At 33.9% G+C, this 15997-nt stretch overlaps 2 protein-coding genes across 4 annotated transcripts; both read right to left on the bottom strand.

Annotated features, from left to right (window-relative positions):
• Positions 1-1670: 1670 nt before the first annotated feature.
• LOC145047064 (uncharacterized) lies at positions 1671-2069 on the bottom strand. The gene has a single exon (XM_078995311.1). The coding sequence runs from the start codon at positions 2067-2069 to the stop codon at positions 1671-1673; it is 399 nt and encodes a 132-aa protein (XP_078851437.1).
• A 4871-nt stretch (positions 2070-6940) lies between these two features.
• On the bottom strand, positions 6941-15314 carry LOC145048611 (protein transport protein SEC24 A-like). 3 transcript variants are annotated; one of them, XM_078997147.1, is made up of 15 exons: positions 15199-15314; positions 14943-15101; positions 12109-13345; positions 11878-12016; positions 11429-11619; positions 10263-10370; positions 9951-10154; positions 9380-9611; positions 9026-9175; positions 8590-8746; positions 8365-8492; positions 7958-8280; positions 7686-7877; positions 7358-7601; positions 6941-7271 (listed from the first exon to the last, which is right to left on the bottom strand). In XM_078997147.1, the coding sequence occupies exons 3-14, from the start codon at positions 13291-13293 to the stop codon at positions 7368-7370; spliced, it is 3243 nt and encodes a 1080-aa protein (XP_078853273.1). In that variant the 5' UTR covers positions 13294-13345; positions 14943-15101; positions 15199-15314; the 3' UTR covers positions 6941-7271; positions 7358-7367. The 3 variants fall into 3 exon arrangements, with proteins under 3 accessions (XP_078853273.1, XP_078853274.1, XP_078853275.1); XM_078997148.1 differs by lacking the exon at positions 15199-15314 and adding an exon at positions 14683-14743 and having other exon boundaries at positions 14943-15192; XM_078997149.1 differs by lacking the exon at positions 15199-15314 and having other exon boundaries at positions 7358-7595; positions 14943-15192.
• Between the last annotated feature and the right edge of the window lie 683 nt (positions 15315-15997).

The raw sequence follows: 15997 nt of genomic DNA, 5'->3' as shown, positions 1-15997 counted from the left end.
CGCTACGGCTACACCTGCAGACTACGTCGTCACCATGATTTGTTATGTATAGTCGGATATTTTCGTCAATTGTGAAACTTTCTTCTAACCTCGATTGAGTTGCTTCAAGTATGTCTGAAATTTCTCTAAGGAAGTCGATTATAATCATCAAAGTGTTATTGAAATATGCACTATTCATTTTGATATTTATGATGCGATGTGGTTTAGATTTAGTTTCCAAAGTTACAATTTATATGTGTGGTATATTGTCATTTTATGCATGTAGATAATGTAAGTTGTAGTTATAGACTTTCATGTGTGATGTTTTCTTGTTTGTAGCATTGCTTATTAATTAATTGCAAAGTAATCGAGAATAGTACATGGCTTGTTATGCAGTGGGTTGGTAACAAATACTATAGTAGGTTACAGTTGAAGATTATTATTATATGATGACAACTTTAAGTAAGTAAAAAACAATAATAGTAAATACAATTTATAAAAACTTATAAACGTGTGGTATATTGTCATTTTGTACATGTAGATAATTTAAGTTGTGGTTATAGACTTCCATGTGTGATGTTTTCCTGTTTGTAGCATCGCTTATTGATTAATTGCAAAGTAATCGAAAATAGTATGTGGCTTGTTATGCAGTGGGTTGGTAACAAATGCTATAGTAGGTTACAGTTGAAGATTATTATTATATGATGACAACTTTAAGTAAGTAAAAAACAATAATAGTAAATAAAATTTATAAGACTACTAGGTGTGGACAACATATTATCACATGTTACCACACCCAAAAGGTGTCATGTCAGCATCCTACTCATACACGGTGTTATAACACCCAAGGTGGAAATGGGCAACATCTAATAATATGTGATAACACAAATTATTTTCTATTTTATTTTTTATTTTTTTTGATGTTTTTTTCTATATTTCGAATTTGTTTTTTTTATTTATTTATATTTGAAACGTAAAAATAAAATTTTAATAAATCTTAAATTAAAAACAAAATTAAAAAACATACAACAAAACACAAAAACATTTCAAAACCTAAAAAAAAAAAAAACAAAAAAAAAAAAAAAAAAAAAAAAAAAAAAAAAAGATGATAAAACCTACATTTTTTGCCCTAAAACTATTCATCTTCATCTTCGTGACCAACATAGATATAATCCGCCAAGACTTCACGGAGTTGCTTGTGTTTTCGCTGATCTTGAATATCAACCACTCTATCTAAATATTATGATGTCCCTGGTTGAAATTGCAAATGTCTTGGTTCCGTAGGAGAATACGTTGCAATATTGCGTCATTTATCTTCGACAACCATGTTATGCATTATGATACATGCATACATGATGTATCGTAGAGTATCTAACTCATAAGGTCTCGCCGCATGTTCCACAATGTGTCATTTTGATTTCAAACCCCAAAAGCACGTTCAACGTCTTTACATGCTCCTTGCCGTCTCTTTAAATATTTGTCCTTGGATCTATTGGGTGTCGAAACGCCTTCACACACGTAGAATATTATGGATATATTTCGTCTGTAAGGTAATACCCAAACTTATATTCATTTCCATTCACTGTGAAAGGAGCATCCAGGGCTTTTCCTGACAAAAGAACGTCAAATAACAGTGATTGATCGAGAACGTTGACGTCGTTGTTAGAACCCGCAACCCCGAAAAAAGAATGTCAAATCCATAAATCTTGTGAAGCAACAACCTCTAATACCAACGAAGGCGCTCCATGATGACCACTCGAATACTGGCCTTTCCACGCCACAGGGTAATTTCTCCATTTCCAGTTTGTGCAGTCAATGCTCCCAAGCATACCCGGAAAACCATGTCTTTCTTCATGCACCGCATATAATTGTTGCATATCATGTAACGAAGGTTTGCGCAAGTATTGATCACCGAAGGTTTTGACAACACCTCTTGCCAATAAATACAAAGTTTCTTGTGCGGTCCTCTCAAACATTCTCATGTAATCGTCAATAGAATCAGGCGACTGCCCCATTGCCATAAGTTTAATTGCAGCAACACATTTTTGCATCCCTGTGAATCCTCGTTTGCCTCTAGTATCATATCTCATTTGGAAAAATTCATAACAAAATAAATATTAAACACGTAAAAATTATATTTATATTTATCTAAAAATTATATTTATATTTATCTAAAAATGACATTTATTAAATTATAAAAGTTGAAACAAACGATTCCTAAATAAATAGTAAACAAACGATACCTAAATAAATATTAAACACATAAAAACTATATATATATATTTATCTAAAAGTGATATTTTATAAATTATAAAAGTTGAAACAAACGATACCTTGCTTCCATAGTGTTGCCTATTCTTTCAAAACTTTTTTTCGCAAACGAAATCTTTTTTTGAAATCGCTTTGTTGGTAGACACAATTTTCCGCAAAGTAATCGTTAAGTAGTCATCTATGCCCTTCCTCACGATCTCTATTTAACGCCGCACGTCGCGTGAGTAATGGAGTTGGATATGGCTGTAATAGACTGCTTGTATAATACCGGTACATCATACTCACGAACAAATCATTTTCGTTGTTATCATCGTTGTACGGATGGGCCGGATCAAATTCATCCATATTTTGGTTTTGAAATATTGAAAGAAATATGTAGAGAAGTGTGTGTGATGTAGGTAAAAAATAATATAGGTTATGGTATTATATATAAAACTTGATTTTTTTTTTTCATGTTACCATTTGATTTAAACGGTCAAAAAATGTAGTCGTTGAAGGAAAATACACAGAAATCACAACGTTACCTCGTGCGATGGCCATAACGTGTATTACCGTAACACCTAATAACGGCTAGGGGGCGGTGTTCCTCCCACCATGGGGCCATTATTAGTTGTCATGTCACTAATAACGCCGAGCCCCCTTGCCCACACCTGTTCGTCTAAAAACTTATAAATGTGTGTGTGGTTAGCTACGTAGAAAATTTTAGTTGGAATATTACTTTCATGTTTTCTAATACTATTTTTTTATTTAGGTCGTATTAATTTAGTTTATATGAATATGTAATTTTTTTTTATCTGACTCTTATTGTGATGTTGTGTATATATATATACATATATATATATATATATATATATATATATATATATATTTTGTTTTACTTAAAATCAATTACCTTTTTTTTATCTTATAGAAAATGTAAACAGTAAATTATTATAGGTTGTAGTTGATAAAATATTAGTAGAGTTAGATATGTACCCCAAAGTTGATAAGATATTATTTTTATCTTATAGAAAATGTAAACAGTAAATTATTATAGGTTGTAGTTGATAAAATATTAGTAGAGTTAGATATGTACCCCAAAGTTGATAAGATATTAGTAAACTATTATAGGTTGTAGTTGATAAGATATTAGTAAAGAAAAAAAACAGAAGGAAAGATATGTATCCAAAATGAAAAGGCGAAGACTCTCGTATACAATGAAGAAAGAGAAGAAAATATACAGTTCACGAAGGTTTTAAGCTTTTATGTTATATATAATGTGTTCATCCTTTTGTCTAAACTTGATATTACTTTGATATTACTGATTAGGCTTTCTATATTTGGCCTATTATTTGCACATACATTCACGATTGGTTGAAAGTACCTAATGAGGTTTGCAGATTCACAATGCTTGAGGATATTTACAAAACAATATTATCATGTTTTAGATAGTATGCACATTAATCATATTGTTTCTCATGTTAACTGATATGTCCTCCGTATAATCTTTTTTTTATAACTAGTTATGGGTACTTCTCCACAAAATATTAAATATATGGGTTTAAAATGTGTTTTCTAAACAATTATTTCAAATGACCCGTACAATACGTATTTCAATAAGTATAAGATAATACTCGCTTCGTTCCAAATTAATTATCCACTTTTTATGTTTGAAGTATTTGTTCTTCTATTTTGATCTTAAATATTTTTATTTGTGGTATATATTACTTGATGAAACTTATAAGATTAAACTCTAAAATTGGTCATTGTGGTTCCGTAAAAACTGTGGATAAGATCCAAAAAAAATTTCGACTTACATGAAAGGTCCAAAATTAAGATTTTTTCGTGATTTTGGTCCTAAAATAGTTAAAATGACTATTTTGCCTTTATTATTTCTTTTTTACATTTTCTTTATTTTCTTTTATATTTTAATAGTAAAAAAAAAGAAAAAAAAATCCCATAAGCCACACAATCCATACGTACCCTCCATTTCTTTCTCCATCTATCTCTTTGACTTTCTTCTTCTACCTGCATTTCTTCTTCCTCTACCTGCAAATCCAACCACCATCTTCTTCTCCGAAATTTCATGTGTGTGTGTTTTCTTCAAAAATACTATATCTTTGAACTAATATTCATGCCTAAAAAGCTTGCAAATATTCGTTTCTTCAAAGATCTATTCGCAAATATGCTATTTGCTAAGAAATCACCAATACTCGATTCAGCTCCACAAGATTTTTGCTACTCTTATTGTTCATTATCTTCCAGTAAAATTACATATATCTATTTTGAAAAATATGGATTGATAAATCTCCATAGCTCGTTCAGTAAAAGGGGGAGAGTATCTGAAGTCTATAATTACACGAAACGCATGATTAAATCTCATATTCACTAAATCATATCAATCGCTCCCTATAGAAGACGATCTATAGCATCAAGGTTCAAATGTGCTTGGAGATTCACAAGTCAAACTCGTCACAATAAACCCACCACTGCAGCAGCTGCAATCAACAATTTCAATCAAAATAACAGCACAAGCCTGAATAAGAACAGGGACGTCTACATATTCCTTCTATTTTATTTGGTATCCCTAAATCCTTGATTACGTATTCCATCTGCCATTCTCCTTGAATTGAATGGTTGCGGAAGGAACAAGTTTGCATCTATTTGGTTAAAATAATCTAATAAATATGCATTCAAATGGGGTAGACGAGCTATGCACTTTGGGTGCTCGATAAAATGCTTAAAAGAGAAGTATCTCCTAATTTTGAAATATGTGTCTTGTAACAAACAAACATATTAATCTCAAAGAACATATCAGATAATGGGGTGATGGGATCCATGGTTGGTTACAGGATCCAAATGAAGAAGATGCTCTGTTGAAGCATCGATCTGTGTTTTTTAAGATAAGTTAGAAGAAAGAGAAGGGAAGGGGATGCAGGAGTGGCCCATTCTTTTGTTTCTTTTAATTTTTATATTATATAATAAAGTATTAAAATTAATATGAAAAATATTAAAAAATAATAATAAAAGGGCAGCACCATCATTTCAAGTCCATTAAGGACCAAATTTACAGGAAGTTCTTGATTTTGGGATTAAATTCGCAACAAATTTTTGATTTTGGATCTTCCATACAAGTTGAAAACTTTTTAGATTTCATCCATAGTTTTTTACAAATCACAGGGATCAATTTTGCAGTTTTGTCAACTTATAATAATAAAAAGACATTTAAAATACAATCAATTCATATATTTTGCATCAAGTATTATCTATCAAAAAGAAAAATATTTAAGGTCAAAGTTGAAAAATAAAACCTGGAAAAATCAAATGTGGACAATTAATTTGGGACGGATGTAATATTTGGTTTAAGACCAGTGGATGTGCAGCGGGAAAAGAAAGAAGGAAGGTCTCCACATCCTGGAACACCATACCCATGGTGAAGGAAAAAGGGTGAGCGGAGTTTATCCCTCAATCTCTTTCTTTGTGTAATTGGTTAGTATAAAAAAAATATATTAAAATTCATGGTATTCAATTCTCTACAAAATGAATATAATATTTGTATGAAATATATTTAAAAAAAATGAGATTCTTCAATACACAATCTAGATTTTGGTGAGAGAAAGAAAAATAAAAAAAAATGTTGACATGACATGCAAAAAGTGATGAATCCTTCCTACACACACCCTCGGATCTAAATGAACTAGATAGCCAGAGAACACATTGATAGTTACATGGTATGCATGCCTTTAGGTTTTATATGCTTACTTATATGTTTTATATTTAGAATGACTTAGTTCTCGCTGTATAATGTTACCTAATAATAAGATCAAGATTTGAACACTAGTTTGCCTTCGTAGGATTTGTTGTCTATACTAATATATGTTATACATGCCACTAGTAGGATTTGTTGTCTTGTAAGGCTTACTTTATAGGAGTGCTTAGCATTGGCCTTAGTATCATATCGAGAATCTAATAAAATAGTGACCTATTAAGATGATTGCAATTTACAAATATGTCTAGAATCTAGATTCATGCCAGTTGCCCATGCAACTTTGGACAAACGAATTTGACTAACCGAGAAAGAGCTACAAGGTATGTAATATACTAGCTTTAACTTAATTTGTGAATTCGATGCTCAAATGTTTATTAACAGTATGTAATTGTTAATAAAAACTACAATCAATCTTCAGACCAAAAAAAACGCTTTGTAGTTACAAGTACCATAAAGTTACTTCAATTGCGACTAAAATATAATACTTAATGACTTACACTCTAGTAGAATTTATCTATATAAATCAGCTATCTTAAATTCTATCTCAATAATAACAAAATAAAGAAATAGCAAAATAACAAATACTCATACTAAGTTGGTTCATAGTAACGCATATACAAAATCTAGAAACTGTCTCTACAAAAGAAAACAATATCTAATTTAATAGATTCATTTAGTAAAATGATATAACTGATATCAATCAACCATCTTAAATCAATTTTCAAGAAAAACGAAAGTTGTATATGCAAATATACAATCCACAATTGTCTCAATATTTAATGGTTAATTTACCAAAAAAAAGTAAACGTTTACGTATCTAGACCACAATTTTATGACAGGAAAAACGAATTACACACAAGGTTTTTGGCAACAAAAAAGCAACACTAGTCTATCAAACGTTACTCTAAATCAAATGACACAATACCCTCCTGCAAAAAAAAAAAAAAAAAACGCTCTCGTTTCATATCTCCTATGAAAATTCATCAACCAACAAAACAAAGGTTTTATGTTGGGCCATGCCTAGATTGGCTTTAAACCCTTGGTTCAAGAAAAAGAAAACAATCGTGTATGAGTGTATATATATATAACTTAAAAATATAGCCTAGTGAAACAAAAATCCATGGTGAAGAAGCAAACAAACAGGATGACGTCTTATCAGCACCATAGATATTAGATATAGATAGATAAGTTCCCGATAAAAAGATGTCCTTGGCATAACTCTCAAACGGTGATAAAAATAAATTCAAATTCATGTATTTGATTTGAAGTCCCCCTGTTAATCCAGCAGATAATCAGTCAGCATATATGAAAAAGAAAAAAAAAATGAAATAAAAAAGTAGAGAGAGGAAATCAGCTTACCTGGTGGATATTATTGCTGGACTTGTCGATGGATCTGAATTATCCAATCAGCATAACCATTCATACCACCAACCTGATCCTCAACCAGATTCAACAGCAAAAAGAAACCTTCCCGAGGCTGTTCCCCTTGTCTAACAAGGTGACATAATTGATAATAAGACGCGTCCCCTTCTCTGAGTCTCTTTAATATCCCCATCAGCTTTCTCGACAATTCATTCTCACGTTCATTCAGACAGACCTGGCTCTTAAAAACCCCATATCATAATCAGTTGTATTATTATTATTGTTAAATTATATTTTAAAAATTAAAATATTAGGTCAAACATACCTTGGAGAAGTCCGAAGCAGATGAATCCTCGTCTACTAGATTCCTGGCTAAATCAGGCGAAAGCATGCGCCCGAACCACACCACAAAACGAAAACCGTCATCAAATATATAAATCCCTCGTGAATCCAAACTCTCTGCAACAAGTGGAAGCCGTTTACAAATTCTCTCAAATTCGCCATCAACTCTAGGTGCCTGCGTTGCGTATACCATACATAAACCATAAAGCATCACCAAGTACTACTGAAACCCTCAACTAAAAAATGCCAAATTACCTTCACGAGATACTCGTCGACTCGTAACAGGCTAGGATATAAGAGTTTTAACATTTTTTTAACGGGTAAAGCCATCATGGTAAAGCCTGCTGCACATCTTTCATCAAGTTGTGCATCCGCATACCCACCACGAAGTGCGGTTGATTTACATAGTGACAATCCGTAAAGAGATAAATATTTTAATGATTCCGGGTAAATCATCCTGTTTCCCACACGATGCTGTACAGCATGAAGTTTTCTGTATTCTTTTAGAGCTTTCACGATTCTTAGTTGGATTGCGTTACGCGCGTCTTCCAATTTATAAGTCAAAGATTTCTCAATTGCTGCACAGTCACAAACATTTAAAAAAAAAAAAATTAAAATCTCTTTTTTTTCCTTTTCGGGAGAAATATATAGACTTTGCTTACCTAATCTACCAAGTAAGGAAACAATGGCACCAGTATCTGCTTGGCGATACATTTCTCCTAAATCTGCAACCACTGATGCTGCAGCGGTGTGTACTCTAATACGCCTTTCACCACAGGATGCGGTGTATCTTTCGGTGGTTAAGTTAAGTATTCAGAATTAGAAGCTAGGGTTATAGAAAAAGTTTAGTTTCACAGAAATATTATTGAAGAATTGTAGTAGGATACAATAAAGCCACTTGGAAATATACAATCTGAGTTGTGAGCAATGTCTCTTCAAGAGCAAATTGCATTGCATAAGCTTTGTCACAGTCAACAGCTGGAAGTGCTAATAGATCTGTGGATCTTAGCATAAAGTTTCCATGATAAGAAGTGAAACGCACTCCTGCAGAGACAGATTAATAGAAATCAGTCTTTTACTGAAAATGGCAACTACCAGTGGTACATAACTACTGTTTTTTTACTTGTAATAGTATAACAAACAAATCAATAGAAGTGAATTGCTATTTCTTGCAGTAAACCCTCTATTTTTTTCCAACCATTTTCCCAAATGTGCTGTCATTATTTTTCAAATATTTTTTGCCCATTATTTATCCTGATGGCACTTAATAGGGAAAAAGAGAAAAAGAAAAAAGGGGCATAGTTTTGGAAGTAGTAGACTAACCTTTCCCACATCTGATACGCATGACAGCTTCCCATGCAGTTTCTCTAGTAAGATCTCTAGCCAACTCATGTCTCAGCTTCTCTGTATGAATGGCAGAATGGAAGCTCGGATAATAATATACCTGCCCACCAGTGTATTTTGCCAAAGTGCCTGCATCATGCATGTAAAAGTAAAACAATCAACACTCTTGATCCTCAAAACACATAAAATTTATATATAACAACAGTAAAGAGAGATTTTCTTTTTCATTTAAAGGCCTTAATGAGAACAGAAAGAAGTTGTCGATTTCTAAAATACCATTTATCCAGAGAGCAGACAAATATAGAAAGAAGTTGTGCATGGGTGGGTGCATACCTAGTGAAGCTATATCAGTATACTTGTCACTGAATGCATATATATTGACTGCAACCTGGAATTTAGTGAAATCGGCTGCCATCTGTTTATAAAATGGGTCTTCTGGTATTCTTAAAGCATGTTCTTTATCTGTTCCATAAACACGAAGATCATCTCCACGCAACCTCAAACGACCAACACCAAGCGAGGGAAGAGTGCTCTGGAATATTAACAATTTCCCTCCAAGTTGGCTCTGAATAAAAATTAAAACAAAACATAGCTTATTAATGATGTTATTGCAGAAAACCAATTGCCAAACATCATAAACAAAAATACATATTTACATCACGCAAGACATGTAAGATGGTTGCAGAATGCATTTGAAGGAGTTGGAATCTGTAAAAAGGAATTGGAATTTGTAGGAGTTCAATTCCATCACATGTTTGGTTGACAGGAGATGGAAGATGAGCGAGAAGAGGTGTTTGCTTGTGAAACTCTATAGGGTTAAAAGGGTATTTGAGTATTTCTAAAAGAATGAAATGTTGAGAACTGAATTCCATGAGTTATAGGATATAGGATGAAAGATTCTTACCATAACCATAAAAGCTGCTTTGAGGGCTGGCCCAAAAGCAGATTCAACATTGACATTGTCCTGAAACATGGAAGGCAAGCTATCCAGGAATGCCTCAACCACAGGTCTAGAGTCTGATAAGTTGACAAGGAGATCATCTGGCAATGGAACAAAAATATCATCCAAATCTGAGACGACCATCATTTGAGGCTGTGTCAAAGATGACTGGAAAAAGAAAAACAACAAGGGTGGTTTTTTAAGTTCAAAATCAGTTAAACATTATAATAACGAATAATGTATAATGTATAGGCAGTTAAACTATAAATCACTTGCCTTCATATTATAAAAATGAATGGTGCTGTCAAAAGTAATGAACCCAATCTGTGTTCTGGGGCTGCCTGGCAACTTATCCAAACAAGATTTTATAGTTTGTGCCATCACCTAACAAAAAGAAATGCATAAATGTTATCATGGGAATTTGATACTTGGATCATATATGAATCAGTGAAACAAAGAGTCAATGTGTTTGAATAGGATTCCAAGGTCAATTAAGGAGGACGACGTCTTAAAAATTTCAGTCTGCTTAATGACCAATTTAACCTTTTCCTGTTCATGACTTTATTGCCCCCAAGTTTTTGGTTGTTATTTACAAATAAGTGAATAACCTTGATGGTCATGAATTCATGATCCTTAAAGTATGTAACAATATGAGGCAGCTCAAGACTATTGTCATGAAACTCTATATGCAATCAATACTTTACTTCCATGCTTGAATTTATGTACTGGTTCTCCTACCTTTAAATGCAAATCATTTAGGCCTTGTCACTTTTCTTCTTCATTATATGTTGTTTTTGTCTGACTAAATGATGTATGATATCTAACTGGAGGAAGTGTTGTATGAATGGATACTATTTCTTTTTTGGGCTGAATGACAACAAATGACCATTTCACCCTTATATTTAGAATTACTGTTGAACTGTCTGTTTGACAATTGCTCAGCATGTAATTCTAAATGATATAAAAAAAAATAAAAAATAAAAAAACTATACATTTACGAAATACTTATTTGATATAAATAAGTCGTTCTTTCTACAGTAAGTCAAAAAGAAACAGAATCTTGGTTTACTCTGCAGCCCAATTTGATTGTGTTCTTCATGCAATATGTATTTAGCATCTTGAAATTTTTTAACAATATGACAACTAGGTTCATAATTTGTGTTCCTAGGTTTTCAACACACACAAAAAATACTATAAAGATGATTATTCTAATCTACCAAGCCTGCATACTCTAGAACTTGCATCCCCTTGGGTCCCATAACACATTTGTTCATAAATTGATCAAGGTTCCAGCAAAACAACTGGTGTTGCATCACTGCACAACATCAATTTCATGCCTGCAAACATAACTGTAGGTAGTAGGCACCTATTCTTACATAACATGTACAAGCCAAGAACAATATATACATGCTTCCAAGAATATATCTAAAGAAAAAGCTTACCTCAAGCATTCCACTTTTAACTGCAGATATCGATACATCGATCAAGAAAAAGTATAGTGGTGGCATTGGAGGCCGAACCATGTACTCAGCAGGAGCAACAAATTCCACAGAACCCTTTGTAAGCTCGGGATGTTGATCCAGATCAACTCTTTTTCCAGTGGCATCCAAATGAGCAAAATAATCATTTTGCACTGTATAATATATTACAGATAGAAATTATTAAGCATGAATATCATAATGGTAACAAGGTTTCATACATGAGTCATGACAGTGATGAATCAATAATCTTCTCTAAACTGATGATGAAGCAGCATAAAAATAATGATTTGGCACATTATGGAGAAACAGTTCCATACATCGATAATATATTGTCAGTGTACTGTTTCAATCAAGACTCACCAATATTGAAAAACAGTTCATGTAATTGTGAAAGGAACTAAAAGTATTACCATCATTAAGCAAAGCACATATATTGCATCTCCACTTTCTTCCACCATCCGTAAAAGTCACATACGGGTTCACATATGTGCGACATCTTCTACAACGCACAATGCCTGTTGTAGCAAAATTAACTATTGGAACTTCCTCCTGGACAATAAACAGCAGAATAGTTAGACAATTGTTTTATTGAATACCACACAAAACATCTATGTAGTTGCTTTGAGTGCAGGAACACCCACCCCCTCAGGAGCTTCTGCCAGGGGACAAACAACTGCTCCAAGAGGCAATTGCCACCTTGAAACCAGAGACTGTGAATTTGGTATAGCACTAGTGGTAAGTCGTAAGAATCTAGAATCACAATTCATGGGATACATCCCAGCAAAAGCAGTTGGTTCTACATCACCATCCAGTGGTCTTGGCAATACTTTACTATCAAGCCCAACATCAAATGATCCAGGTGTAGATCCTAGAGAAAGTGAGCTAAAATCTTCTACCAAACCACCCGCCATAGCTCCCATTGGAGGTGCGGAGCCTCCTGCATACATTCCTGGTTGAGATGCTCCTGGTGGAGGTTGTCCATAAGCACCTTGATGCGAAGAAAAAGGAGCAGCTGCGGCTGGCTGAGGGGGATAACCTCCTTGATGAGAAGGAGAAGATGCGGTTGGCTGAGGGGCATAACCTCCTTGATTAGAAGAAAAAGGAGAAGATGCAGTTGGCTGAGGGGTATAACCTCCTTGATTAGAAGGAAAAGGAGAAGATGTGGTTGGCTGAGGGGTATAACCTACTTGATTAGAAGAAAAAGGAGAAGATGCTATTGGCTGAGGGGTATAGCCTCCTTGATGAGAACCTGGTGGTGGCGGTGGTGGTGGTGATGTTACTGTGTTACTCTGTATATAGCCAGGTAAAGAAGATGGTGGTCCTGTTGGGGGTGTAGGTTGCTGCATGTTTGGCCTAGAAGAAACACTGTACAAGCTTTGGGGTGGTGATCCCATTGGTGCTGGTGGTGGATGACGATTTAGGGAGGTTGACATTGGTGGAACATGGCCAGGAGGTGGAGGTCTCATTGTTGGAGGGAATATGGGCTGCCCCACACCGGAAGTTGGTGGCATGGATGGTTGAGCTGCTGAGGGGAACTGTGGAGTTGGGAAACGTTGTGTAGGTCCTGTGGTTGGTGGGCCATATGAAGGAGTAGGCCTACCTGGTTGCATGGGTCTAAAACCAGGAGTCCCGGATCCAACCGTGGGCCCAGGAGAAGAAAATGGAGTAGTTAATGTTGCAGGGACTGATGTAGGCCTGAAAGCAGAGGCCTCTGATCCAACCACAGGATGAGAAGAAGAAATGGGCATGTTGCTTCGAGGAGCTGCAAAAGGAGTAGGAGTTGGCCCTGGATAAGTATTCACACGGTTTGGATTTTCAGTCCCCATTGCTTGCTTATGTTGAACTGTATCACTTTATTGTTAGGCTTCCATAAATAATCTGCAAGATCATGCAATTTCATGCGTGTTATTTTTTGATGAAGCTCAAAATTATATTATACATCATTTTGTATCTAACACACAGCATAGACATGCATGGATTATGCATACACAGACAGGGGAAGTATAGCTGATATACAAAAAAGCCCTTAAATTTTAGTAATTCTTGTTTTATAATTTTGTATATTTATATAATATGATTATATCTCGACATATTCACTTTCCATAAATCATGTTTTTATATGGCAATGAGCAAGGTGCCTTCTCAACCATCTAGGTAACAACAAAATGCTAGCCATCTTCAGTAGATGATTGCAATGTTGAACAAAACACAAAGTGCATTTTGAGAGGATTTGGGGGAAGAGGAGGGAGGTATCACATATTTCAACCCAATCATGTCACTTTCACAAAACTTATTGCTTCGTGCAAGTACAATTCTTTCCCCTCTTCGTTGAATTTCTTTGACTAGAGTCTCCAAACATGTTGATTTGAGCATAATTGCTAGAGGTCATTTGCATACACATGTTGCTTTTCGGTAGATTTATTGGATGGGGCTAGAATGAGCATCTAGCCAAACTTATCAATATATTTTTATGGATTTTAAAACCAGAGGTCTAAGCATCTAGGCCTGGAATCCTATAATCATGTACTCCATCATTTCCCAAAAATAAGGTGCAACTTAGTAGGATTTGTACTTCATGGTGCTTATGCGGGAATGCAAATATACGAAGTGAATTTATATAGAAACACTGTCGAGTAAAAGTAAACTCATGTCAATCTATGATCCACAATGCAACTTGGTGGACCGCTAACATTAAAAAAGCACCTCCTGCCTATGCAAGTTTAGTAACAATGTTATATGGGTAGCAAAGAACCGATTATTCTAAGAACTGCAGTTAATGAGAAATGAGTTCACATCTAGAAGACTAGAACTAAATGGAGATCTAATAACAAAACCACCAGAATTCATGCACCCACAACTAATAAAGTGTATTTTGCTTTGCTATTTTTAACAACTTATTGATAAGTTTGGGTAGAAGTAGAACTGGCTTTCCAAGCTTAGCAATCATAAAGATTAAAATTGTAGGGCTAATGTTGGTCAGAAGTAGTTGTAAACTTACATAAAGAAGAACTGTATGAAATGAAAGATCAAATTTGGCATGATATAATGTTCAATTCAGCACGAACCTAACAAGTGAGTAGATACTTTCTATCAATTAAATTTTGTAACCAAATCAGTTTTTTTATTAAAATTAGGAAAAATTGAATCCGTGCCTCCTACATAAAAGTCGCAAGTTTTGAGGTTTAACTCGTTAGATTTGTATCCATGGAACTTACCAAACAATTCAATAGCGGAATCAATTATCTTTCAACTGCTGCTAGCATGCACTAATACAGACTACAAGATGAAATCAAATTTAAAATGACGTTATCAGTCAATCGCCAGACAGCTAAACTTGATCTCTACCAACAAAACCGGATTAATATAAATAAGCAAGTTAACCATCAGTTCGGCAACCAAAATCCTATCAATAATTAAGCAAACACGAAATCCAACACGCTCCGGTGATGTCGACAACGGCCATATGAAGAATTACCTGATCGAAGGAGATCTAACACAAGGGTGACCGAAAAGGACTTGATGAAAGGCAGCAAGGCGATCGGCAATGGAGATGTGAGCGTCCACAGACAACGATTTATTGCTCTTGTTGTTGCTCTTGCGCTCTCTCTCTCCAGAACAGAATGTAAACAGAAACCTACAAATGGAGATTCGTTATGTATATGAAAGTATAATTGATTTTCCAATTGTTGACGATGAAATCGATTTGGACTGGGAAAGAAGTCGGAGTAAACCTCCAATTATTGTATCTTCGGGAAATCGAACGGTAGATTAGGAACCCTAATCGATCGATTTACTGTCATTGCTTGTGTGTGAAAGGTGAAAACACAGTTTTTTACAAGTAATATTTTAAGATCAAATTTCGAATATTGATAAATTCTCTTCGTAGATAATATATAATTTAAAAAACATACAAATAAACATTACTAACTAGTATATATTATTTATATTATATATTATATTATATACGTTAGTTTCAAATAAATTTCTATAAATAATTTCTTTTATTTTAGGAATAGGAATGTATTTATGGTTAAGATTTGCTTTTAATTATCATTGACGTTTGATTTGACTTCCTACATTCCTTAATAATTCTAACAATCTTAGTTTTTATTTGATACAATAATATGTGATTAATCTACTATAACATGTGGATTTTATTTTATTTTAAAAATATCACAACATGATAAATATTAAAACTTATAAGAGATTGACATATGGTAAAATTGATCTTCATTTATTTTAGTAGATTTCTCTGTTGCTATTTTCCTATACACATAACTAATCTCCAACATGGGAAACAAGCATTACAACCCCGTTATTTTACAGGTACGTTCTTCGTTTTATCTTTACATAGTTTCTTTGTTTGTTTAAGGTTCTTATTTTTCTATTGTTACTGTTCCGGAATTCGTAGACCACCTTCGGAATGAGCTGAAAACGTCCCGGAGTTTAAATTAAATGTGTCAATGTTGTAGGACCAACTGAAAAATAGTTTAGATGTTTAGGTATTATTGATTTACATTGAAATGTCAT

Source organism: Lactuca saligna, chromosome 5 (assembly GCF_052625555.1).
Source record: "Lactuca saligna cultivar CGN05327 chromosome 5, ASM5262555v1, whole genome shotgun sequence".
Classification (NCBI taxonomy): Eukaryota; Viridiplantae; Streptophyta; class Magnoliopsida; order Asterales; family Asteraceae; genus Lactuca; species Lactuca saligna.
The sequence above is the reverse complement of the archived record's forward strand: the minus strand, read 5'-3'. Positions and strand labels throughout refer to the sequence as shown.

Bases quoted from the DNA above. Each gene is read 5' to 3' on its own strand.
- LOC145047064 (XM_078995311.1), bottom strand. From the start codon at position 2,069: ATGAGATATGATACTAGAGGCAAACGAGGATTCACAGGGATGCAAAAA.
- LOC145048611 (XM_078997147.1), bottom strand. From the start codon at position 13,293: ATGGGGACTGAAAATCCAAACCGTGTGAATACTTATCCAGGGCCAACT. The intron at 9,176-9,379 runs GTATGCACCCAC...TGCATGATGCAG, and splicing joins TACTGATATAGCTTCACTAG to GCACTTTGGCAAAATACACT. The intron at 8,747-9,025 runs GTTAGTCTACTA...CTGTCTCTGCAG, and splicing joins GCGTATCAGATGTGGGAAAG to GAGTGCGTTTCACTTCTTAT.